Source organism: Emericellopsis atlantica, assembly GCF_019669845.1.
Source record: "Emericellopsis atlantica unplaced genomic scaffold F5Z01scaffold_9, whole genome shotgun sequence".
Lineage (NCBI taxonomy): Eukaryota > Fungi > Ascomycota > Sordariomycetes > Hypocreales > Bionectriaceae > Emericellopsis > Emericellopsis atlantica.
Window position 1 is genome coordinate 209846 of NW_025764711.1, and position 22475 is coordinate 232320.

The following is a 22475-nucleotide window of genomic DNA, read 5'->3' on the forward strand; positions in this document are numbered from 1 at the left end:
AGAGGGCAGGGCGGGGTGCGCATACTGGTCAAAACCATGTCCATGTCCATGTCCAGCCGTTCGTGGAAGCAGATTACCTTCCTTGTAGCGCAGAGGGTTGGTTGTTGATGCAAGGGCGGCTTCAGCGCCCGAACCCCTGAAGCCGCCCGGTCACAGGGGCAGAATCCAGCCTGGCAGCCTCCAGTGACCACTGACCACCAGTCCAGTCCTGGTGACGTCGCCAGTCTGCCTCATGTGATCAACCATCCAGACGACCAGATAATAATCAGTCCACAACCTACCATCACGCCTCTTGTCGTTGTGCGACCTCTTTTCCATAGAAAACATCTCCGTAATCCCATTCTTTGGACGTGCGCTGGACGGCCAGAATCATCGACTTCTGCCATCCGAAACTCATAATACCCAGGCTTCGACGCATGCGGCCTGTTGATACCTACATGGCGGCCTTGCATTGACTGCCGCGCACGCCTCGACCCTCATCACATCACGTCACATAGATCCGCGTCCGCGACCATCTTTCGCGACCTCGCGATCCTCCCAAACCGCTGTCGTAATTGCGCGTGCCCGTACACAAACGCATCTGATTCTCCTGTACGGACGCACGCGCGCCTGCGTCGGCCCACCGACTCGCGAACGCCGATCGTTGCAGATGTGACAACCATCGTGCTCTTGTGACAGACCATCCCTCCCTCCCCTGACGCCTAGCCTCTTGTCTCTGCTCGGGTACTATTCGACCCATCTTCAGCCCAGCTCTCACTGACGACCGTCGCGCTTCCATCGTTGTCTCGCCCACACCACGCCTCTGCTAGACTACAATGGACAGCCCAGACGGACGTGCCACCTCAGGCAAGGACCAGCTCATCGCGCAGACGAATCGGCTAGCCCTCGACCGCTTCTCCAGCCCTGCCTACATTGACGCCCACGATCACCTCGAGGCAGACGAACGAAAGGTCGTTGCTGCCCGACCCGACCGTCCTGGTTTACGAGGTTATCCGTGTTCCCTCGCTGACCTGCCGAACGAAGTCCTCCTTCATGTCTTTGCGTTTCTCGATGTCAGCGATCTCCTCGTCGTGTCGAGGGTGAGTTCCTCCACCACCTACGTGGCTGCGCATCCTGGCTGGCACAGCACACACTGATGAAATGACATGGCAGACAACCCACCATCTTCGCAGCCTCTGTGTGTCGCCCATTCTGCACACCTGGCGACTTCGCCTGACACGTACCATCCTCCCTCCCCTGCTCTACTCCCGGCCTTCGCGACAGGAACTCATTGCTCGATCCATCTTCCTAACCCAGACCACTGTCGTCTCTCGGCGTCTCGCTCGGTCCCTGACATCCATCCGCCTCTCGCGTCGACTCGCTACGCGCCCATCGCCAGAGGTCCTCGTCGAACGAGCAGTCTTGCCAAAGGAGTGCGTACCAGGTCTCACGACTGTTCACCTCACGCCGCGAATCGTGCAGCGCAAAAAGACCATTGAGCGGGAGAGGATCAAGGACGGGCTGCGACGCTGGATCGAAGGCACCTGGAGGGGCCGCGTCGAGGTCAAGGAGCTCGAGGCCCGAGAATGGGAGGAACGCTGGGGCGTGGGGCGCGTCTGGCGCCTCCGAAGATTCTGGGAGAAGATGAGCCGAGGTGAGGTTGTGTACTGATACCCTGTGTAGTAATGTTATGTCAATTGGCTAGTGGCCCCCCGTCCTGAGCATGAAATACCTTTTGGGGCCCGCCCATGTTATGTACAGCAAGAGATACAAAGCATCACATTTCATCCTTGACAGCTCATCGCGTGCGAAAGCGAAATCCGTCCCAGTCGTCCTCATCCTCCGACTCCTCCGACTCCTCGTCTTCCTCCACGACGGCCTCGTTCTCTTTCCCACCCCTTTCGTCCTCGGGTATCGTTGGTTTGGCGCCCTGTAGACTCTCCGCTCGCCTCTTCCGCAAGTCTTCTCTTCTTTCTTTCAATTTGAGGACCTTGGCCTCCAGGTCCTTCATCTCGTCAAACTCCTCTTCCAATGCCCGCTGCGCCTCCTCGCGCTCGTCTTGCAGGTCAATCTCCGGTTTGGACGGTTTCTGTTCCTCGGCAGGCTGGTTCATGAGATCGGCCGCTGACATGGCTGGCGCTGAGATGCTGGCCTCAATGGGGATAGCTGAGGCGGCAATGTCCGCCTCAAATGCTGCCCACTCATCTTCGTCCACTGTATCTTTGTTTCCGTTCTTTGCCTCGCCGTTTTCTGTAGGGAGTATCTGTGCTTGTAGTTCTTTCGACGTAGTAGTGGCCGCTGCTGCTGGGTCGCGGGGTGTAGCAGGTCGACTGGGAATCTGTAGCTCCATGCCTTGACTGGGTGTCCTCGACGAGCGACGGGTCAGTGACGGCGGGGTCCTGGCGGCAGGCTCGTCGAGCGATGGCTTCGATCTCTTGGACATTTGATCGTCCGAGGAGGAGGATGTGTCGTCGGCAAAGTGCTTGCGCTTTTTGTGGGAGGTCACAACCTCCATCTCCAGGGTCTTCCCTCCATCGGCATCTGCGATTGAGCTGGGCCCGTCCTGTGAGGGACCTTGCCGCGCTTGTTTCTGAACTTGCTCTTGCGGCGACGCCTCTTTGAGGGCGGCAAGCCGGGACTTGTGTGTGGCGGAGGCGAGATGGGAGTCCCAGAGCGATTCGGTCTTGACGGACTGGCGGCAGAGGGTGCAGAGAAGGGTGTTGGACGAGGTGTACGTCGCGTACGGATGTGTTATTCGACGAGCAGCGCGTTGCTCTCGGAGAAGTGCACGCGCGTCAGACATTGTAGCTATTCGTCGGGCGCTGGCGTGTGTCTCTTGGTTCGAAGTGGGAGTCGCCAGGAGTCGAGATTTGAAGCTGAAGGTGGGATGACGATGCTGCTAGCCGCGATGTTGCACGAGCTACCCTGAACCTTAAAGCTCGTGGAAAGGAGCCCAAGTTGACCCCACACATATCTCATCAACTCAGCTCATCCATCCACAACGTCGCGGTATCACAGCTTGCTTCTTGGGCAACTTCACATTCCCTCAGGGCAGTTGTTGCAATCGACCCACGTAATTGATGACCTCAAGCCGCGCGGACGGTCACAATGGCCGATGAAGAAGACCCTCAGTCCCTGGTGGGCACATTCCCCGAACCACCATCCTTTTACAAGGACTTCACCCCAGCCAACGTCTCCCGGATCGAGGAGCTGCGCAAAGCCGCCGGCATCGAAGACCTTGCCTCCAGATTGCCAGACGTACCTGAAGATCTCATCAACTTGCAACCGCCCGCTGAACCGGAGAACGGCAAGTGGCGGGTGTTTGGCGATCATTACACTGTGAGTGAACCATCCGATGCTCGCGACGCCCAATGCCGCGTGCTAACGTCTATCACAGCTCGAGGACAAGTTACCGACGCTCGAAGAAGTTGGCGCCGTATCTCTGCCCCCAACGCACCCTTCCCGTCTCCAGGCTTCCCCTTCCTCCTCTCAGGTGGCACAGAATAACCATTACGACCACGCACTCGAGCTTAAGCGACTCACAAAGTCCCTGCTGCTCAACTTTCTCGAGCTTCTGACCACGCTGTCGCAGAACCCAGGCCACGCCAGCGCCAAGATCAGCGACATCAACACGCTCCTCATCAACATACACCACGCGCTGAACGAGTATCGCCCCCATCAGGCGCGAGAGAGCGCTGCGGAGCTGATGCAGGATCACCTCGACACCATTCGTCGCGAAACCACCTCGGTGCGCGAAGGGGTGGACCGCGCTCGTCGCGTACTCGAAGGCCTGGGCAGCCTGACGTTTGCAGAGCGCGAGGCCAGCCAGGCCCCCGTTGACGAGGAGGCAGAAAAGAAGCTGCGAAAGCAGCAGGATGGGCTTACTCTGTGGAACTGTGCGGATGCGCTTCTCGCTTGATTGCGTGCGAGATTTGCTGGTGGCGCCTTTTGCGGTCCTTCCGGAGCGATAAGCCTGTGCATACAAACAACACAACTACGAGGATTGAATTAGGATAGACAGGACAGCCTTCTACGTAATGGATTCGACGACCACTGCTGGGTCTCGCTACAATCACGGGACAAGGCGTCAAGGCGGTGATTATACCCAGGTTACGAGATGTAAAGACCAGACAGAGATTATAATTTGCAGACCAACAATTGGCCAGTGAATAGCTTCTGAACAAGCACATCAACACAGTTTGACATTTGCCACCCAATTTTCTAGCTACATACCATGTTCATATCATCCGAACGCCAAACGCCATTCAACATCTCGACTTGTCGGTGGTATCCTCCCCTAGATGCTAGTGCGCCTCAGTTGCCTTCCATTCGTGACTTCTCGAGCAATTGGCCCAAGAATCCCAAATCATCTCGGCTCTTGGGCTCCCGCTCAAACAGACCCCTAATCACCTCCCATTCCTTCCTCTTCATGATCCCCGCCTGCGGTAGCAAGAACTGCACCGTGGGGCAAGTCATGAACTCTGGTCCAAGTACCTCGAGGGCCACCGCCTGCCCCTGGGCAACAGCCGCAGGGTCATGGTGAGGAGGGTGGGGCTGCGCGGCAGCGGCTGGCGGCTGGGTTGAACGACTCGTGTAGGGAGGCTGTGGGATAGGCACCGGTGTGGTCGACTGCAAGGGATACCCATTGGCTCCCACGGGTGTCGCCGGCGAAAAGCCAGGACCTTGAGAGACGGAATTGCTCCTCTGGTTGGAAGCAACTGGTGTGCCGGAAGAAGCTGGCTGTGTCCTGTCGCCCAGTTTAAGCTCACCGGGATCGTTCTTCCACACGAAGACGCCAAGAAGCAGCGGCTCCGTTCTTTCTTTAGGCACGAAATTGTCGTTCAGGTTGTGCAAAAACTCGGGAATGTCGTCTCCTGGAGAAACAGGCACCAGGTACGTGTCGCGGACATTGGCCAGGACCTTCTCGCCCACGACGCCATACCGTTTCTTGTCCAAGAAATATTGTATCATGGCGAGAAACTCAGGGCGCTTGTCTTCTGACACGGGAGAGAAACTCACGATGATGACATCGTTGGTCTGGCTCCACCGCTGATTGCAGAGATAAGTATTGGCCTGGTCGTGGGATATGCGTCCTGCAACACTAAGGCGTGGATTGATGAGCTTATCCCACGACCCGTGCTTAGCAAAGTCGCCGCCAGCAATGTACTTTGCGGTGGCGGAAAAGTTGGCGATCGAGGTCATCGCGAGGGAACCGCGCCAGACGACATCAGGATCCTGTTGCTCCTCGGCGGGAGAATACGGGGGAGAGGTGTTCTCATCTTGAAGCATGCGATCGACGTCTGCATCCTCGCCGGGTGTGGCTTGCGGCACCGGCGCTGAAGGTCGTCTGGCCTGGGACACGGATGGCGATCGCACCTGAGAAAAGACCTTGTTGATATCAAAGTTGGGCTGACTGGGCGAGCGTCCACCTGCCGTGGCGCCCTCGTCTCGTGACTGTGATCGAGCAAGTGCACTTGGTCCATCCTCAGACTTGTCTCCTTCAGTGGGCAGGTTTGGCTTTCTCCCGCCGCCGCCGCCCATGGGCGGTAGGGGCACCGGTGTTTCCACCATCGCACTGTTCTCGTCCTCCACGACTTCCTCGCCCTTGTGTGTCCGCCTCACCCTGGGCCCGGAGGCATCTCCTTGGTATAAGATTGACGCCTTATCTGCCTTGGCCTTCATTTCGGCGTTTTGCTTCTGCAGATCGGCGGAGGCCATCTCGTCACTCGTCATAACAGCCAGCGTAGGCGGTGTATGGAGGCCATGCAAGAGTCCACGCACAAGCTCAGGGTTGTTCTTGAGGTTGAACGTAAGCGATCGCGTCTGTTGACTGTACTCCTTCTGGCCTTTGGCCATGGGATGTGTCTCAAAGACGGCATATTCGATTTGGATGGCAGAGCGTTCGGCCATACCGTCGACAGTCGAGCTCTCAGCAACCTCCAGTTCGCCGGTCTTCGCCATATCCGTCATCACATGCAACAACGACTTCTTCAAAGCCTTGGCTGGATTCTTGCGCGTCGGTGGAAGCTCGTCGATCGACGGCGCCAGGTCCTTGGGCTCCGTGTACTTGGGCTTGACAGATGGTGGCGGAGGCGGCTGCGCTGGCTCAGCCGACACGCGCCTGACTTTGGCAGCCTTGTCCTCCGATTCACCAGCATCCTCGCGAGTTTTGCGCTTTCCGCTACTCGCTGCGGCGGCTGTCGTGGCATCTTCCGGTACGCTGGCTTCGCCTGCTGGCATTGGTTCAGGGGTTGGTTCAGTCTTTGGCTCAACCACCGGCTTGGACTCTGCTGGCGTTTCGACAGGTCCAGGTGACTCGTCGCTGGGCTTCTGAGGCTCAGCCGACGCCTTCGCATCGGCCTTCCTTGGCGGAGGCCCGCCCCTGGACTTGCGCTTGCCGGTCTTCTTGTTCTTTTTTTCCTCCTCTTTCTGTCGCTTCTCCTCGGCTATTCTCTCCTCGTGTCGTCTGTGGCGATCTTCCCATGGTTTTTCGCCTCTCTTGATACCCTCCAGAAGCTCTTTGTGATCCTCGGGCTTGCACTGTTCGCACCAGTACTTGTCTGGAATTTCGTCATCGTACACGCTGACGCCAACGCAGATGTTGTGCTGCCAGGCGCCGCACCCATCGCAGGCTACCCAGGAAAGATTTGGATCATCGTCTTGCTCGGTTGCGCCACAAACGCAACGAATGAGCTCATCGCCCTCGTCTTCCGCAGGCGTCTCCTCCTTGCCCTTGGATTTCTTCGATGCTCCGGGCTTCTTATTTTGGCGGCGCTTGGGTCCGGCAGCCTGGTCGAGTTCGTCGAGCGGTCGAGTGTGCTGGCCCTTGGTTGCGCGGACAGAGCGCCTTGGCTCAGGTTCTGCGCGAGGAATGTCAGCACTTGCTATTATGCGTTTCGACTTGCGGGGCATGTCTGTGTGTGCGCAGTGTAGGTGTCTTGGCAGGAAATGAAACGACTGGAAAAGGCGGTGTTAGCTTACCAGACATGGTGTGTGTTTGCTGTTGTTGACTGTTGTTGGCGATGCTTCGCTCGATGCACGCAGCCGCGTTGTCGCGGGCCGACGGGTACGCGTTCAGCCAGCAGTCTCTGGACTGAGCAGGCTTGACGGACTACTGCAGTACGACGGGACACGCTCGTCCTCGAATACGTATATGTCCGTCGCGGTTACAGGCCGACGTAGAGGAAACAGAGCAAAGAGAACGTCACGTCACGAGGTCACGGGCTGTTCCTTCACTAAGGTACAGCTGGCGCAAACGGCAGAGCTCGAAATGGGCTTTGCGGACTGGATGACAGGAACAAAACAAGCTTTGCGCGTGTCACTGAGCCTGCGCGACTGCTAATGCCGAAGCAAACTATGAGCGCTGGTGACTGGAGGCCCGCGCGAAAGTGTCGCGTGTTTTTTCAAGGGTCTTCAATTTGCGCCCGTGTGACCACTGGGGTATCTCTCGCGTATGCTGGCGGTTGGAGTCGGACTGGGAGAATATTCAAGCAACTGATTGTGAGGCGACAAGCATTGGCTAACAAAGAGTCGCTCCCGAAATGTTGGTGATAGTGGGCGGTAGGAATTTGCGAGGTGCTTGAGGAGAAATGGGATCCAGCTGGTGGGATGGCGACGAACTGATTGAAGACCTCGATGCGGAGGGCCGCTGGATGGAAGTGGATCCAATTTGTCAGCCACGTTTCTACGCAATCCTCAGCCACAGAGCGCCGGTCCAACTACGGGTAAACAGCCGATGACCTCAGCTTTGACTGTGGCGCCTGCAGTCGGTGCTGGAGCTACGCGGCGGTCGTGCCTGGAGGAGCTTCAACGGGTAGGCAGACCTCCAACCATCACGATCTTCTAAACACATCACAACACTCTCTCGAAGCCACAAAGTAGACTTCGCTTGTGGCGAGAAGTGTCTGAGAATTGATTTCACATCTTCGAGCACTTTCTTCCTCCCTCACAGCAACATGTCTCGTCGCTACGATTCACGAGTACGTTTCGAGCACCCCACCTCTACATGCTTGGCCCTGGTATCAGCTCTAACAATTACAGACCACGATCTTCTCGCCAGAGGGTCGTCTCTACCAGGTAGAGTATGCTCTCGAGGCCATCTCCCACGCCGGTACCGCCATTGGTATTCTCGCCAAGGATGGCATCGTGCTCGCCGCCGAACGCAAGGTCACCTCCAAGCTCCTCGAGCAGGACACCTCCGCCGAGAAGCTCTACATCCTCAATGACAACATGATCTGCGCCGTCGCAGGTATGACGGCCGACGCCAACATCCTCATCAACTATGCCCGACAGGCAGCGCAGCGTTACCTCCTCACCTACAACGAAGACATCCCCTGCGAGCAGCTCGTAAGGAGACTGTGCGACTTGAAACAGGGTTACACACAGCACGGTGGACTGCGACCATTTGGTGTATCGTTCATCTACGCTGGTTGGGACCCACGACGTCAATTCCAGCTGTATCTGAGCAACCCGTCGGGCAACTATGGCGGTTGGAAGGCGACAAGCGCCGGTGCGAACAATGCGAGCGCGCAAAGCTTGTTGAAGCAAGATTACAAGGAGGATTGCACACTTGATGAGGCATGCGACATGGCTGTCAAGGTGCTGAGCAAGACGATGGACTCAACCAAGTTGAGTAGCGAGAAGAGTGAGTCTAGCGTCAAGACGATGGCAAATCCGGAAACTAATGTCTCCCAGTCGAGTTCGCCACAGTCGGGCAAACGGACGACGGCAAGATCTACCACAAGCTATGGAGTGCCGAGGCAATCGACGAGCTGCTGGAGAAGAACGATCTTGCTAAGAAGGAGGAGAGTGAGGACAAGTAAATTAGACCGTGTACAACAACAATGGAAACGCGTCATGATCAATGATTTTACAGCTCGTTATACATGTTGACTTGCTCGGACCCTCTTGCCTCAATCAGCCGCGCCCTTTGAGTTGTTTGCCAATTGGAACCCGGTTACTCCGTCTCCTAGTCCTACACCCGTGGTCAGTCATTTTCCGTCTGCAGCGGCTGTATTTCGTAGCCTACATCAGCACTGGCTTCCTCCTCATCTCGCACACGCTGCCATACAGCATTACTGTCTCCATTCATACCCTCCCTAGTCGGCAGGGGGTACGGCTCGCTGCACTTGGCACTAGACAGCTTCGGCCAGTATCTCCTGTAGCTCCAATATGCGACGGTCATTCCCAGCGCTGAGCCTACGCATACGTCGTATACATCGTGGCGATAATCTTCGCAACGAGATATAGCGATCATGGCGGCTCCCACCAATGGCGCGAGGAAGACCAGAAATCGTCCTAGATCACGGCTGCCGGTTCGGAAAACGCCCAGTTGGCCAGCAAAATACAGCGCCACGAAGCCCAGCCCGGAGAACGAAAAGCTCGAATGTCCGCTCGGGAAACTGCGCCATCCATCCTGTAGAAGGTGTGTGTTGTGTGGCGCCGTGCAGACACTGATGTCTACGGGGACGTTCATAGGCGCGTCACTCGCTGGTACACATCTGGCGAGCAAATCCGGTCTGGGGCGGCCAACGGCGTTCTTGAGGATATCGGTGAGGAGCGCCGTAAAGGTGATAGAGATCAGGAAGGGAAGATATGTCGCCTCGTGTTTGTGCGCAGAAGAGCGAAGTAAGAGGATGTTGATCAAGATGAGCACGCCCAGTGGTATAAAGAGCGCGTACACAAAGTTCATGACTACAAGGTGGGCTCTTTGAGTTTCGTCTCGTTAGCGTCAGAGGGCGGAAGACATACAGACAGGGACGCGCTCATGCTCAGCATGAGGAAATGAGATGTTCACATCGTTGATGAAGAACAATCTTTTGAAGGGCGTTACAAGAAGGATTATCTTGAAGCCTGAGTCAACGCGCTGCCTGTGTCATTTCTCAGGTGATACATACCAAGATGTATGAGACAATGATCGCAACCAGACCGACATAATCCGGCGCATTTGTTGTCTGCATCTGTGAGTACTCGGTTGATTGAGTCGTAGGATCTCATACCGTCCAGAAACGAGCTATGCTCGACAGCCGACTCGGCGTCGAGTGACTGCGTCCGGGCGCCATGGTACAAGAACCGGATAGACGACCAAGTCGAGCGCGGTTACCGTGATACAGAAGTAACTCGTGCGCACGTGCGGCGGAGAAGAGCTGTCAATCAATGACGCGCCAATGCTTCCATGAAGACTGGAGTATGTTGGTCGCGGATGAAGACAACAAGAGGTCGGGTCCCAGGAGGTGACATTGGCAGGGTGATTGGTGGATCGCCATGCATCTACCGCAACCATCATACATCTTATGACAATTGAAGACAATTCGCACCATAGCACAGCTCGCTGTGATGTATGCAAAATGCAAGAAAGTAGCAAGAGGATTATTTTCTTTATGACCCAGAGACTCGTCAGCGCTGGGTCAACTCGTGACAATTGGGGACAAGCTTTGGCTCCTAAGCTATAGGGTAGCCATGCCGGGTGGGCAGTGACGTTGCTGAGGCTGGCGAGTAGATTTTGGACCTTCAAAAATACACCAGAACACGTCCCCAACTCACAGCTCTCCGTGCCCCCGAACGAATGCGCGTCGAAAAATCTCCCATGACGACTACTTGACACTCCCGCGGCCATGCTCAAGTCCACATATCAACGGGCCGATGCCGCGGCACCTGAGGCCCTGCCGCCAGGCTGGACAGAACACAAAGCTCCAACAGGTCATACCTATTACTACAACGCGTCGACCAAAGAGTCAACCTACAAACGTCCTTCAGCCCAGCCGGAAGCACCATCGATTGTGCCAACGTATGGACCCAACCTGTCCGACCCCAGCGTTGCCAATGCGTACGTGGCGCAATTCAACCCGCCTCCGGCACAGCAGTCGCATCGCGGCGGCTTTGGCGCAGGCAGAGGTGGCAGGGGTGGGTATGAAGGGCGGCCAAAGCCAGCCCCGATCGATAAGCCTGTGAAGAAGGAGCCTATTCCGGGCCATGAGCCTTGGATCTTGGTGTACACCAAGTACTCGAGACGCTTCGTGTACAACCCTGTCAAGAAGACAAGCTTCTGGCGCATACCCGAAAAGTTGATGCCAGGAATTCTCGAGCTGGACAAGGAAAGAATACGGAGGAAGAGCGGGAACGAGACGGACCCTAAGAGCGCAGAACCCGAAACAGCTGAAGCCGAAGAGGCGACAGTTCAACGGAAAGAGGAGACACCGACGGCTGCGCCCGAGGCGTACGATAGCTCTGAATACGAGGAAGTGGAAGTTACGGATGACGAAGACGAGGAGGGCCATGCGTCCAAACGCCAGAGAACAGACGACGCAGCGCCCGAAGAAGAAGAGGAACCAGTTGAGTTTACAGAGGCGGACATTGCAGCACAGCTTCAAGCCATGGGCACAGACTATGGTCTTGAGCCGGGTGACTACGACGACGGTAACATGGCTGATTGGCCCGAGGGCGCAGAGGGTGTCGAATTTTCAGAGGAAGACGCCAAGCTCCTTTTCAAAGACCTCCTGGACGACTTTAGAATCAACCCATTCAGCCCCTGGGAGAAATTGATTGAGGAAGGCAGGATTATTGAGGATCAGCGATACACAGCTCTGCCCACGACACGAGCTAGGAAGGAATGCTGGGATGAATGGTCACGCGAGAAGATCGCGGCCCAAAAGGAGCAGCGTGCCAAGCAGGAGAAGAAGGACCCGCGCATCGCATACATGGCCCTCCTCCAGGAGAAAGCCACACCGAAGCTCTACTGGCCGGAATTCAAAAGAAAATACAAAAAAGAACCGCCTATGAAGGACCTCAATCTATCGGACAAGGACAGGGAGAAGGCGTACCGAGACCTGGTCAACCGCTTGAAGACGTCGCAAGCCACAAGAAAGACTGAGCTGACGACGATGCTCAAGAGTCTGCCTCTGCACGTGCTCAACAACAGGTCCCTCGCGGACGGCCTGCCGACGCAATTGCTAGTCGATCCACGCTACGCTGCCCTGGAGCCTTCGATCCGAGATGGCTTGATTGAAGCCTATGTTCAGGGCCTCCCTCCCCCTCCTGACAACGTGGAGGACGCCAAAGCAGCGAGCGACGAGCGGGAAAAGCGCGAAAAGAGAACAAAGGCTCTGGAGGAGCGCAATCGCGTCATCGACGAGGAGAAGCGGCAGCGCGAGCGGGATATTGCCAGGGGCAAGGCTAGATTGCGGGACGGAGAGAGAGATATTGAGATGGCCATGGCCGTAGACAAGACTGGACTGCGCCGCCAGCTGGAGGATGCCGCTTAGGCTGCTCACTGCACGCCATCCCTCTTCTTTACGAAATCCGTCTCGAAATCCAATCCTGCCTCCCGCCGCAGCACTCCATACAGACTCGATGAATCCAGAGGTCGCCCTTCTTTCTGCGCCTCCTTTAGGTGCTCTAGCACCACCTCGCCAATGTGCAGTTTTGCGCCCACGTCTTCAGCGCACTTGACACCGTGCCCAACATCCTTCACCGCAAGATTCAGATCTGACCACGGTCGTTGCCCGGGCGGGGGGCAGTAGGCTCCTAGGGTTAGGCGCTCCGACATGGTGTGCGCGAGAGGTCCAAAGTTCTCTTTAAGGAGCGTGGCTACGGCGTCGCTCGGGAGGGCCGCCTTTTCAGCAAAGACGTGTGTCTCGGCAATGAGCTCCATCATGCCAGCTGTCATGAAATTTCTGCCCGGTCGGTCAGCCTTTTGTACTTTTGATGCGTAAGAAGACATACCCCGCTGTCTTCAGGAGACTGCTTTGGCGGACGTCCTCACCCAAGCGGATCACGCCCCTGCCCATCACACCGGTCACGTATGGCATGATCGACTCCACGGCTGCGCTCGGTCCGGCGATCACGAATAGAAGCTGGGCCGTCTGAGCGACCGGACTGGCACCGAACACTGGCGAAGCAACAAAGGAGGCCCCTCTCTTTTTGAGAAAGAGTTCTGATTTGGCCGAAGAGTCGGGGTGGACAGTTGACGTGTCGACGAACACTTTGCCGTCGAGACTGCTTTCAGCGTTGAGAATGGCACCGATTGTAGCCCCGAGAGCGGCATCATCACTAAGCGACAGGAAGATGATGTCGGATTGCGCTACGACGTCCGGTACAGAAGGGCACGATGCCGCACCGAGCTGGAGTAACGGATCACCGCGAGACAGCGTGCGGTTGGTGAAGTTGAGAGGCCATCCAGATGTTGACTGGAGATGCGTCTGTAGGTTCACAGCCATGGGAAGGCCCATGGACCCAAGGCCTGAGGTAGAATCGTGAGCAGTCTGGGGAGATGGGCTAGCGAGAGCAATGGACATACCTATCCAGCCAAGTCTTGGCGTGGTCATAATGTGCTGGTGTTCTTTGGTGACAGTGATACTGTCAGAGCTATTCCTAGCAGTTTGTCTTACTCGTACTACTTTGTCCAAGTGAAGGGGATATTTCGCGACTGGAGCTGGCTGGTGTGCGAGTCAAGCGTTGGCGGGGTAAAGCAGTATATGAGTCACGGTTCAATTGCTTTCAACAGCAGTACGGATACGTACTAGTAGTCATATTTCCCAATGTTTCAGTTCCCAATTGTTCGAACATCGAGTGTCATTTGGAATACTCCAGTCCAATTCAGAGATTATCGAAAACCGCGGAACCAATTGAACTCGGTGAAGTGTATTGCGAATGCTCGGCGCCCTAGGACTATCGATTGCTTCACGTGGCCGAGGCTGTGCTTTATTACTATCCGTAGTATAGTTGCCTTCACCCTTCCACAACCAACCCACTGACAGACCACTTACTGAGAGTTGTATTGTTTCAGGCTGTGAGGCTAACGACCCACATGTTGTCATTTGAGTTGGCGCTGTGGAAAAAAGGGTTCTTGGGGTAATTGGGGGTCATGACATACGTAGTAGTGATGCTACCCCTTTATTGTTCGTTTCATTTGCTAAGGTAGTGCCGAACCTGAACAACCTCGAGGTCAAACCCAAATCGCTTGCCATTCCGTACTACATGCAAGCTACAGCACGCATCTCTCGCCCGAGTTAACGCAAAACTTGCTGAACCTGCCTAAGCTATTTCTCGTGAGTGGGACTATTTGACACCCCTATCATATCCATTGCTCATTAATCATACATGTATTCTTCTCGTATCTCGTCATGTTGTTTTTGTACCACTGGTAAGCACAGCTCCCCTCACGCCATTGATGGTGCGGCGAAACTTGAGGCAGAACCGGTGCCGGAGCCAGGGCGGATTCCAGTGCCAGAAGAAGAACCCGGACCAAGACTAGAACCGCGAAGAAAGCCAGACCCTGACACAGAGGTAGAATCTGAGCCAGCAGGGGACGCTGCGTTGAGCGCCAGACCTGAAGCGGCATGCTTGATATACTCGTCGATATGGCCGCATCCGCAACCCGCGTGTTCCAGGACCATGGATTTGAGTTGCAACGTTTCCTCTTTTAGCTGAGAAATCTCGTCGGCAAGCATGCGGTTCGCTGTGCGGGCACACTCCTCCTTTTCCTTGAGCTTGCCAACGGACTCCCTTTTGCGTTCGCGAAACTTGGCGGCGGCAACACGGTTCCGCGCTCGGAGGTGGCTCCTGTCGCTGTCGTGATCAGAGCCATCGTCGGACTCATTGATGCTGTCTTTCCGCGAAGAAGCTTTCGATGCCTTTCTTACTTTTGCCGGGGAGGACTTTATATCTGCGCGCGGCTTTGCTTGGCTGCGCCTTGGACGGCCACGCTTCTTGGGGGGCTGTGGCTGCGGCTGGTCGACATTCTTTGGGTCGACCGAGTCGACCGTAAGCTGTGCGCTGCTGATGCTGTTGTCGCTCTCCGTCACAGATGGAGAGACAGCCAGAGGGGATTTCAATTCATGGTAATTGGGTGTTCCTTGGAGGTGAAGCATGGCTGGGAAGAGTGTTGGGTCGCTTTGCGGCATGAAGCCCGTTGCAAGCCCGTTTGGTTGGAATGGATCAGTGAACATGGTATCCGGGGAAGCATCGAATGGTAGGATCCCGTCGTTGATTTCCATATTTGTGCCAAGAGGACGACAGTCCGTCAATGCGTACGGGTATGTTGCTGTGGCTTCCATCGTGGAGAGGATGACTTGGGGAGTATGTCGCGATCGAAGTGTGTAACTGTTAAGTGGAGAAGGAGAATGGCTGTAGACATAAGACAAGGGCCGGATGCTTGGACTTGCTTCTCGACTAAGATGTATAGATTTCGAGAAGTTCAGTTGTGTTTTCGGCAGTGATCAGGGAGAATTGTCCTGGGCCGAACGAGACAAATATATAATAGGAGATGCCTGTGATATGACGAAACCGCCTGCAGGACGGCACACATCCAATTGTTGGGATCTCGATAGTCAATACCGTTAGGCACTCTTCTTTACTGTCGTTGATCGGCGTTTTGAATACTTTGACGGGTAGACGACTGGAGGCACCTGAGGACGAGGTGAGGGCCAAGGTGCCAGTGTGCCCGATGCACCAATCAGTACACCCGGACGGCCGCCGGATATGCTCCCTCAGACGGCAGGGGAAAGAGCACTAGCGGGAGAATGACAGCGGATGCGGAGCTAAACTTTCGGCGCCGCGGCTCCAGTTATGCGTGCCATTGCATCAGCCAGCTGCGCGGAGGAGGAGAAGGAGAAGGAGAAGGAGGAGGGCTGGCTGCCTCTGGAGACCGGAGGTAAAGGTGCTGCGTGTGGCATTGAGTTACAAACCGCATCTCGATCCCAGGAACCAAAAAGGTAATGATCAAAGTGAAATGTTGTTTCCTGTCACACGTCTAAGTTCTAACTCAATTCGCTTGGGTGCGATATTGACAGATTGTGGCGTCCTGACTCCTATAGGCCGTACTGTACCATCCTGGCAATTGAGCGTAACGACTAAACAAATATGGAAGGATCTACATGGTTACATCACCTCTCCAAAAGTCTACAGCCCCGCGGCAGAGAAAGCATTTGAAAATCGGAACACTGTAGTGAATTCGCGTATCACAATGCGTCTGATGATAATAATTCTTCACTCGCAAGCCCGGGGGTTGGACATTTTGCTCCGCAACACGCTAGTCTCGCCGGTGGCGAATTTGATGCCGTACCTGAAGTGCCACAAGGCGCGCGCACGCATTCTACTCATTGGCGGAAGTTGTGTGTGGATGGGAAACTGCAGCCAACTACAGTACGTACAAACGTAGGGCGTTGGACTAAAGTTGCCGCGGAGATACGTGCGTATTCTACTGTGAAGGGACCCTCTGCCATTCGCGCTTTTACTGATATCTTGGCATGCGATTGGTTGGTGATCTCCCGCCCCGGAGACTCTCCTACTGTACTGCACTGTGGCACATTCATCATGCTGAATTGCTGAGATTGAAGAATCCCATGTTCACGTCATTAAGTTTTTGATCTGACGCATCACAGCGGGGATGAGATCATGAGCGCAAAAAGACCTCCGCCATCAAGCGGTTCTACCTCACCCTTGGATAATTTGCGCTCTCGAGTATGAATATTTGAAATAAGCACTTTTATCTGACACCACCTGGCACATATTAACCCCCAGTGCCTGGGAGTTGTGAGCGGGTGACGCTACATGCATGCCTGTGACAGGCCCCGCTCAGAAGCTTTCAGAGTTAAACACCCTGCCAAGTCTGGCCAGTGATAGGCACTTGCCGCGCCGGAGAGGGCTCCGGTGTTTCTGAATGGCTGATTCCAGTCCTTAGGCCAGCCAGCCACGTACCGAGTACCGACAGCCGCATCAACGCACCACGAAGTTCCAAGCAGACATTGAAATGAGAAAGATGCCGTCGTGTCGAAAACATGTATTGAGCAACAGTATTTCAGCTTCAAATAAACGTGTGCATGATTTCTGGAATTTCGATTTCCTCAATACATGTACACGACGAATCCGACATTGAGGAGCGCCAATCTGTTACTAATCTGCACAACTTCCACTTGAAGGCGAAGAAGAAAAAAAAACTTACGTATCTTCTCAGGGCAATATGCCGAAACGCTTGGCTGACGACACCCGCATCGAGTAATTATTCTCTTGGACCAACTTGGAGATCATCTTGAGTACGTGACCTCATGGGCCATGCCCTGGGCCCATGGCCCCCACTGGAAGAAGACTCTCGAGTCGCCAGTCGTCACTCTCGCGGGCCATATCACGCCCTGAATCATGCCGCGCTGCGTCACCTAATTACACTGCTCAAGCCTGCTAATATGAACGCAAACATATTGGCGGAAGCCCCTTGGTATACCATGTACGTGGAAAGCCCTACCCCTCGACGAGGCTTTGTACTCGACGTAAGTGGAGGATTTGGTCAATGGTTGACAGTCCGGACGCGGTTCAGTCACTGCGAGGAATGTTGCTCATGAGGTCCGCTTGCAATGTGTTACAAGCTGACGGCAAGATGCGAGGCACGTTACGATCCGGCAGGGGTGGATATCACTTCGCAAGAGGGGGCACCTTGTGGGCATGAATGACGTGCAATTCTCGACAAATGTACTCCTCATGATTGTTACTCCCTCCCTGAACCCAGTCTCTGTCGTCAGTCAGCGCGGTGCATGGTAGTCTCCGCAATGATGCCGCACCGGAACCCCTGAGTCTCTCGTACATTGGTCATCGCGAGGACCCCATGCCTCCTGCGCTACTCCGTACCGGGAAGAGGGACGGACTGCGTACTTAAGTACGTAACTGAACGGGGACCGTATCAAGACAACCGTTTAATATTCGGATTAGCGTGAGGAGTGAAGTATCCCGGCAGCCAGGATATTCTGCCGCGTCTAGATGGACGTTGCGTGGAACCCAGACTGAGAGCAAGACGAGACTGGTACGTAGCCAGTGTTGGTCACTCGAGCTGCGCCATGAGTGTATTCTCCTTTCGCGAGCTTTCAGATTCCAACCGTTCCAGCCCAGGGTGCCGCCGCAATAGGAGACGTATCCCCCTGGTCCCGCAAGTCCGTCAAACCTCACCCCCCAGCACCGATGTTCCATCATGAGGTGAGGTGCCAGGCACTACGTACTTATCCAACGTGCTGACATGGAATTAATTAGCCCAAGATTCCGCGAGCTCGAGACCTAGGCCGAAACACTTTTGACTATACTTGGCACTTCAACAGCAGGTGGGTTCCATGCTCTGCCGCCTCAGCTATGCGCCCTTGGAAGCTGATATGAATTGCAATGACCTAGAAGCTGAAAAGACAAAATCAGCACCAAGTTCATTCTCGATGCTTACCACCAGTCAACATGGTTCTGAAGCTCAGCATCCCGCCCATCTTTTGAGTTTCTATTCACACACAGTTGCACTCGACGTGACCTTCAGATGCCTCGCTCGCAGGCAAAAGGTAATCAACCATGATCTGGCATTCTAATGACGACGAATCGTACCAAATCCTCTACAAGTGACAGCGCGAGGCTGAGGTCGTCGGCTGGCGGCGCGAAGTCGCCTCCTAAAGGGGCGTCAGAATAAAGCAGACGCTCTCAACCCACTCACAGGCCCTTGCTGACTGCTGAAATCTGTCAGCTTGGTAGTTTCCCGCGGGCAGATGTGGAGTTTTCCGAGATAGAGCGAACTGGACTTGGAGCCCCTTACAAGTTCCAAGTGGACGTCGAAGATTGGGTCACCACATTTGATTTCAGTTGATCACAACCACGGACTCCCATTCCGGCCTCCGTGAACCATGTCTCTGCGCACACTCACACGCATTTCAGCTTCATCTGCCGCGCGACCAGTGCAACGATGCGCTTTTGCGACAACCTCGCCCGCTGAGGCCCCCCTACAGAAACGCGCCGTCGTCGGCAGTTTTTTGTTCCGTCGACATGGTGATGGCAAGCCTAGAGTCGCTCTCTTCAAGAGAAGCGACAAGGTGAATACATACCAGTGAGCTTTCGCCGCCATGCTCTCCACATTTCGTTCATAAACAAGCTAACAACGCAAAAGGCACAAGTACGCGGCCATCTCTGGGGGGGTGGAGGCGGAAGACGAGTCAACGCTGAGTGCCGCGTTGCGGGAGCTGCATGAGGAGACGAAACTCACCAAGGATTCCCTGCACTACCTCTGTCACGGGAAGCCGTATTCCTTTATCGACAACAAATTCAACTATGAGTGGAGCGTGCATCCATTCGCCTTCCAATGGCCATCATCGAGCACGGAGCCTTTGACTCTGGGCTGGGAGCATGAGGGCCACGCATGGTTCGAGCCCTCGGAGGTGCCTGAATCCGAGGTGGCGGCCGGCGTCGTGGAGTCCCTGCGTCGCGTCTGGCCAGAGGGCGACCTGGGCAGGATCGAGGTGCTTGTCAGGTACTGTCTAGGAGAGGCAGTGGGGAAGCAGACGGGTGAGGACGCGCGACGCGATCCCCACGACGCTTTCACCGTCTTTCGCGAGACGGTCGGGGAGATTACAACCTCTGACTCGGCGCAGTGGCGGCGCTGTGTGCGACTGGCGGCATGGCATATTTGGAACCACGCGGACCGCAGCGTAAAGGCGCCACTGCTGACGAGACTGCTCCCAGGTCTGGAGCTGATCGAGACATTGCTGGAGCCGCAACGTGCGGAACTTGCGCCGCAGTTTGAGAAGCTGGCGGCCATGGCGCTGGAGAATGTGCAGCCGCAGAAGGAGATGGAGGGCCAGGGCGTGATGAGCGAGGAAGACATTCAGTACTTGACGCAGGAGGCGGATCGCTTCTTCTCAGGACTGTGGCCCACGCCTGAGTAGTGTGCACATTGTATGTATTACTATTAATGTCGATATCGGGCATTTATCATCATCGAGGGAAGTGCTGACCTCCGAAAGACCAGTCGTGCTCCATCCACGAAAGCACGTCGTCCTGCAAGGACACAACATCCCCTCCAGCCACGTGAGAAGGCATATCTGGCGTATCCCATGTCGTGTTCTGAATAAGGTGCTGCTCAAACGCCTGCTCAATCTCCATGGCTGTCTGCGTCCCTCTGCGCTTCGCCATGAGCATGTGCAGTTCTCTCAGCGCGTTGGCGCAGTTGAGACCGTACGTGTTGCCGGTCTGCGCCTCCCGATCAAAGAGCTCCACGGCAAAGTCCACCTCTCGCGCCGTGGTGAGATCGTCGTTCCCCAGCAAGCTCTGCAGCATGAAACACAGGGCTGCGCTGAACACACAGTGTAGACCGGCATGGAGGAGTCGTCGCGGTCGGTGCAGTGTTGCAATATGACGGGCTAGACGCATGTTGCGGAGGGCAGCGGCTATACAGGACTCCCACTGTGGTGCGTGCGAAGGACTCTGTGAACCATTGTTGGAGAGTGCGGATCGCACGGCCTTGAGGAGCGCTGGGCGGTGGATCATGATGATCAGGTCGTTGGCGTGCATGTGCAGCGCGCACGTGGCAGAGTCGTTGCTGACGCCTTCAGGGGTGAGTTGAAGGCTTGCAGGAATGTTTTGTTGCCATTGCTCAAGGAGAAATGTCGCCTTGTCCCGGATGGAAGCTGAGGTGTCTGCATTCTCGCGCGTGGCAGCAATGCGGTAGAGATTGCAGGTGATGTAGTCCGAAATACGCGCAAGCTTGACGTTTGCATGCAGGCCGGCTGACGGAGGCATGTTCCTACTTCATGTAAGCTTACGCGTGACATATCTTTGATGTAATGATGGTACTTACGGCGAGTCAACTGGCAGAGGCAGCATCAAGGCTTCGTCCTGGATGGCTGTGGGACGCCCCAGGAGACAGCTCACCCATGGATCCAGAACATACAATGTCCAGAATATCCGTTTCCCCCTCTCGTCGACGTTGCCTCTGTGAGCGCCGGCGCCAAACGCCACGCGAGAGGCGACGCCAATGTACACATATGCTGCTTCCACTCGATCCGACTCGAGCAAGTAGTAAGCCATCATGGTCAGAACGGACACCTCACCCATCGAGCAGCGAGTTACATCGAGAGGATTTCCCAGCAGTGTCGTTGCCCGCGCAAAGAAGGGCTCGCTCCTGTCATGCGAAAATCCAGATGCGGATGGCTTTGTCGAGGCAATTCGGCATGCCAGTGCTAGCCCCGTCTGGTAGAAGGATAGACGACGAGCGCTTCTCGTGTCCGCCTCCACGTTGCCGCTGGACGTGGGTATCGACGGCATGGAGGTGAGATTGCCAAACCAATACAGCCCCCCGCTGGGAGATGGCTGCTCATCTGTCCCGTCTTGCAAGAAAGAGCGTAAGACCGAAAGCATGATACGGGTCGTGTTGGGCGGCGGAAGCCACAAGGGATTGGCGTCGGGCGCCGGTAATGGACGCGAGTCAGCGGTCTGGCACTGTCCTATACTTGACGGTACGGTGCTGGCTTCTCCCAGGGGTAGTAGCCCTCTCAAGAAGGACTTGAGCTCCTCTGTGAAGGCTTTTTCGCCCGTCTCGCCATGGAAACGGGGCGTACCAACTCCGTCGTGCAGGAGGTGACCTTCAACCGGGAAGGGTGAAGCTGGCTCCTCTTCAGTCGTGCCGGTGATTTCAGTCTGCACGGGGCTAAGAGGCTGGTGACCGTACGCACCGGTCCGCGATGCAGGGGACGACCCCCTGGTCGTTGGTGTAAGTGAACCGGCACGAGAGCCGAGTAGTTCCTTACGCTTCTCAGCATCGGGAACGATGTCTTTGAATGCTTTTTCGTAAGCCTCCACGCGATGACGAAGATCTTCGAGCTCGGCCTTTGAGACGGATACTTTGGGCGAGATCACTGGATACACGCATTCACGGCATGCAGCTGCGCATTGCGTGCAGGGTTGATCACCCGAGCATTTTGTCCGGCGGAGGTTGCAGCTGTTGCATCTGTCTTGATGATCAGCCATGGTGAACAGCGATGAGTGAAAGAGCGGGCAGTCTGGTCTACACGTACGCTGTGGCGACACGCTTGCGGTGTTCGGGGGGAACCTTATGCCGTCTGGGGTTGACAGGCAGTCGTTGCGAGGACTTGTCCGCGTCCTTGTGGGAGGGCTGCATGGTGTCGTCTGCTGTTGCGTCATGTAGTAGATCGGCACTAGTGGTCAGATGTCCGGCGGCAGAATGTCTTGGTGCGAAGCGTGCAAGACCGAGATGGGCGCCCGAGTATCAACAAGTCAAGATACGACCAAATTGTTCATCGTGGCAGCCTTGTGGTTCCGCAGGGCCAGCCAGCTATGTATGTGCGATCTCATCCAAGGGCGCCCAGCCTTGCTGACGCTGAGCTCACAGCTCAGGCACCGGTTCTATTTCCCCAAGACTGGATCTGAATCCATCCTCGTCATGACCTGCATGGAGACCACGACGACTTCCGGCCGAAAGAGAGCCACGGACCCTGTCGACAAAGGGACCATTGTGGAAGCGTCGTTACCCCTGGACCGAGGGACAAGGGGCTCGGGTATTCAACGTTTTATGGGTCAAGCAATGAGGCTCCGGGCGGCTCAGTGGTGGACAGGCAGGTAGGCAATCGTGCTTTGTTTGTAAGCCTAATTCCTCCAAGCTATCTTGAGGCAAAGAAGAACGTGGGCCCCTGCTTGGCGATGATGAAGTCCTTGGTCTTGCCGCAGCGCCCACTCCCGGGTCGGACCCTTTG

The 22475-nt window shown here is 55.7% G+C and overlaps 11 protein-coding genes across 11 annotated transcripts; 5 read left to right on the forward strand and 6 right to left on the reverse strand.

Annotated features, from left to right (window-relative positions):
- Positions 1-634: 634 nt before the first annotated feature.
- Positions 635-1714, forward strand: F5Z01DRAFT_547902 (uncharacterized protein). The gene is made up of 2 exons (XM_046260579.1): positions 635-1079; positions 1153-1714. Exons 1-2 carry the CDS (start codon positions 816-818, stop codon positions 1648-1650), a joined length of 762 nt encoding a protein of 253 aa, XP_046119488.1. The 5' UTR covers positions 635-815; the 3' UTR covers positions 1651-1714.
- Positions 1350-2935, reverse strand: F5Z01DRAFT_548463 (uncharacterized protein). The gene has a single exon (XM_046260582.1). The coding sequence runs from the start codon at positions 2780-2782 to the stop codon at positions 1778-1780; it is 1005 nt and encodes a 334-aa protein (XP_046119489.1). The 5' UTR covers positions 2783-2935; the 3' UTR covers positions 1350-1777.
- Positions 2936-4096, forward strand: F5Z01DRAFT_547755 (MED7 protein-domain-containing protein). Its single transcript, XM_046260578.1, has 2 exons — positions 2936-3318; positions 3377-4096. The coding sequence occupies exons 1-2, from the start codon at positions 3088-3090 to the stop codon at positions 3896-3898; spliced, it is 753 nt and encodes a 250-aa protein (XP_046119490.1). The 5' UTR covers positions 2936-3087; the 3' UTR covers positions 3899-4096.
- F5Z01DRAFT_547905 (putative PHD finger domain protein) lies at positions 4097-6954 on the reverse strand. Its single transcript, XM_046260580.1, has one exon. It carries the CDS (start codon positions 6889-6891, stop codon positions 4294-4296), a length of 2598 nt encoding a protein of 865 aa, XP_046119491.1. The 5' UTR covers positions 6892-6954; the 3' UTR covers positions 4097-4293.
- A 655-nt stretch (positions 6955-7609) lies between these two features.
- On the forward strand, positions 7610-8847 carry F5Z01DRAFT_651550 (nucleophile aminohydrolase). Its single transcript, XM_046263235.1, has 3 exons — positions 7610-7958; positions 8020-8623; positions 8674-8847. Exons 1-3 carry the CDS (start codon positions 7935-7937, stop codon positions 8799-8801), a joined length of 756 nt encoding a protein of 251 aa, XP_046119492.1. The 5' UTR covers positions 7610-7934; the 3' UTR covers positions 8802-8847.
- A 118-nt stretch (positions 8848-8965) lies between these two features.
- Positions 8966-9938, reverse strand: F5Z01DRAFT_619978 (phosphatidic acid phosphatase type 2/haloperoxidase; the record flags this gene model as incomplete). The annotated part of the gene is made up of 3 exons (XM_046261119.1): positions 8966-9672; positions 9730-9823; positions 9876-9938. 3 exons carry the CDS (start codon positions 9936-9938, stop codon positions 8966-8968), a joined length of 864 nt encoding a protein of 287 aa, XP_046119493.1.
- A 654-nt stretch (positions 9939-10592) lies between these two features.
- On the forward strand, positions 10593-12239 carry F5Z01DRAFT_672880 (uncharacterized protein; the record flags this gene model as incomplete). The annotated part of the gene is made up of 1 exon (XM_046264869.1): positions 10593-12239. One exon carries the CDS (start codon positions 10593-10595, stop codon positions 12237-12239), a length of 1647 nt encoding a protein of 548 aa, XP_046119494.1.
- Positions 12240-12244: 5 nt separating this feature from the next.
- F5Z01DRAFT_619759 (uncharacterized protein) lies at positions 12245-13271 on the reverse strand (the record flags this gene model as incomplete). The annotated part of the gene is made up of 2 exons (XM_046261107.1): positions 12245-12650; positions 12700-13271. The coding sequence occupies 2 exons, from the start codon at positions 13269-13271 to the stop codon at positions 12245-12247; spliced, it is 978 nt and encodes a 325-aa protein (XP_046119495.1).
- An 864-nt stretch (positions 13272-14135) lies between these two features.
- Positions 14136-15032, reverse strand: F5Z01DRAFT_635201 (uncharacterized protein; the record flags this gene model as incomplete). Its single annotated transcript, XM_046262131.1, has 1 exon — positions 14136-15032. The coding sequence occupies one exon, from the start codon at positions 15030-15032 to the stop codon at positions 14136-14138; it is 897 nt and encodes a 298-aa protein (XP_046119496.1).
- Positions 15033-18247: 3215 nt separating this feature from the next.
- F5Z01DRAFT_548717 (NUDIX hydrolase domain-like protein) lies at positions 18248-20140 on the forward strand. The gene is made up of 4 exons (XM_046260584.1): positions 18248-18281; positions 18461-18817; positions 18878-19662; positions 19731-20140. The coding sequence occupies exons 2-3, from the start codon at positions 18618-18620 to the stop codon at positions 19650-19652; spliced, it is 975 nt and encodes a 324-aa protein (XP_046119497.1). The 5' UTR covers positions 18248-18281; positions 18461-18617; the 3' UTR covers positions 19653-19662; positions 19731-20140.
- F5Z01DRAFT_548592 (uncharacterized protein) lies at positions 19269-22184 on the reverse strand. The gene is made up of 3 exons (XM_046260583.1): positions 21780-22184; positions 20564-21712; positions 19269-20509 (listed from the first exon to the last, which is right to left on the reverse strand). Exons 1-3 carry the CDS (start codon positions 21881-21883, stop codon positions 19702-19704), a joined length of 2061 nt encoding a protein of 686 aa, XP_046119498.1. The 5' UTR covers positions 21884-22184; the 3' UTR covers positions 19269-19701.
- Positions 22185-22475: the final 291 nt, after the last annotated feature.

Excerpts from the sequence above, each read along its gene's own strand:
- F5Z01DRAFT_547902 (XM_046260579.1), top strand. The coding sequence starts at position 816 with ATGGACAGCCCAGACGGACGTGCCACCTCAGGCAAGGACCAGCTCATC. Across the intron at positions 1,080-1,152 it reads ATCTCCTCGTCGTGTCGAGG|ACAACCCACCATCTTCGCAG; the intron begins GTGAGTTCCTCC and ends ATGACATGGCAG.
- F5Z01DRAFT_548463 (XM_046260582.1), bottom strand. The coding sequence starts at position 2,782 with ATGTCTGACGCGCGTGCACTTCTCCGAGAGCAACGCGCTGCTCGTCGA.
- F5Z01DRAFT_547755 (XM_046260578.1), top strand. The coding sequence starts at position 3,088 with ATGGCCGATGAAGAAGACCCTCAGTCCCTGGTGGGCACATTCCCCGAA. Across the intron at positions 3,319-3,376 it reads TGTTTGGCGATCATTACACT|CTCGAGGACAAGTTACCGAC; the intron begins GTGAGTGAACCA and ends CGTCTATCACAG.
- F5Z01DRAFT_547905 (XM_046260580.1), bottom strand. The coding sequence starts at position 6,891 with ATGCCCCGCAAGTCGAAACGCATAATAGCAAGTGCTGACATTCCTCGC.
- F5Z01DRAFT_651550 (XM_046263235.1), top strand. The coding sequence starts at position 7,935 with ATGTCTCGTCGCTACGATTCACGA. Across the intron at positions 7,959-8,019 it reads CTCGTCGCTACGATTCACGA|ACCACGATCTTCTCGCCAGA; the intron begins GTACGTTTCGAG and ends TAACAATTACAG. Across the intron at positions 8,624-8,673 it reads CAAGTTGAGTAGCGAGAAGA|TCGAGTTCGCCACAGTCGGG; the intron begins GTGAGTCTAGCG and ends AATGTCTCCCAG.
- F5Z01DRAFT_548717 (XM_046260584.1), top strand. The coding sequence starts at position 18,618 with ATGTCTCTGCGCACACTCACACGCATTTCAGCTTCATCTGCCGCGCGA. Across the intron at positions 18,818-18,877 it reads GACAAGGTGAATACATACCA|GCACAAGTACGCGGCCATCT; the intron begins GTGAGCTTTCGC and ends ACAACGCAAAAG.
- F5Z01DRAFT_548592 (XM_046260583.1), bottom strand. The coding sequence starts at position 21,883 with ATGCAGCCCTCCCACAAGGACGCGGACAAGTCCTCGCAACGACTGCCT. Across the intron at positions 21,713-21,779 it reads CGCAAGCGTGTCGCCACAGC|ATGCAACAGCTGCAACCTCC; the intron begins GTACGTGTAGAC and ends TCATCAAGACAG. Across the intron at positions 20,510-20,563 it reads CCTCTGCCAGTTGACTCGCC|GAACATGCCTCCGTCAGCCG; the intron begins GTAAGTACCATC and ends TACATGAAGTAG.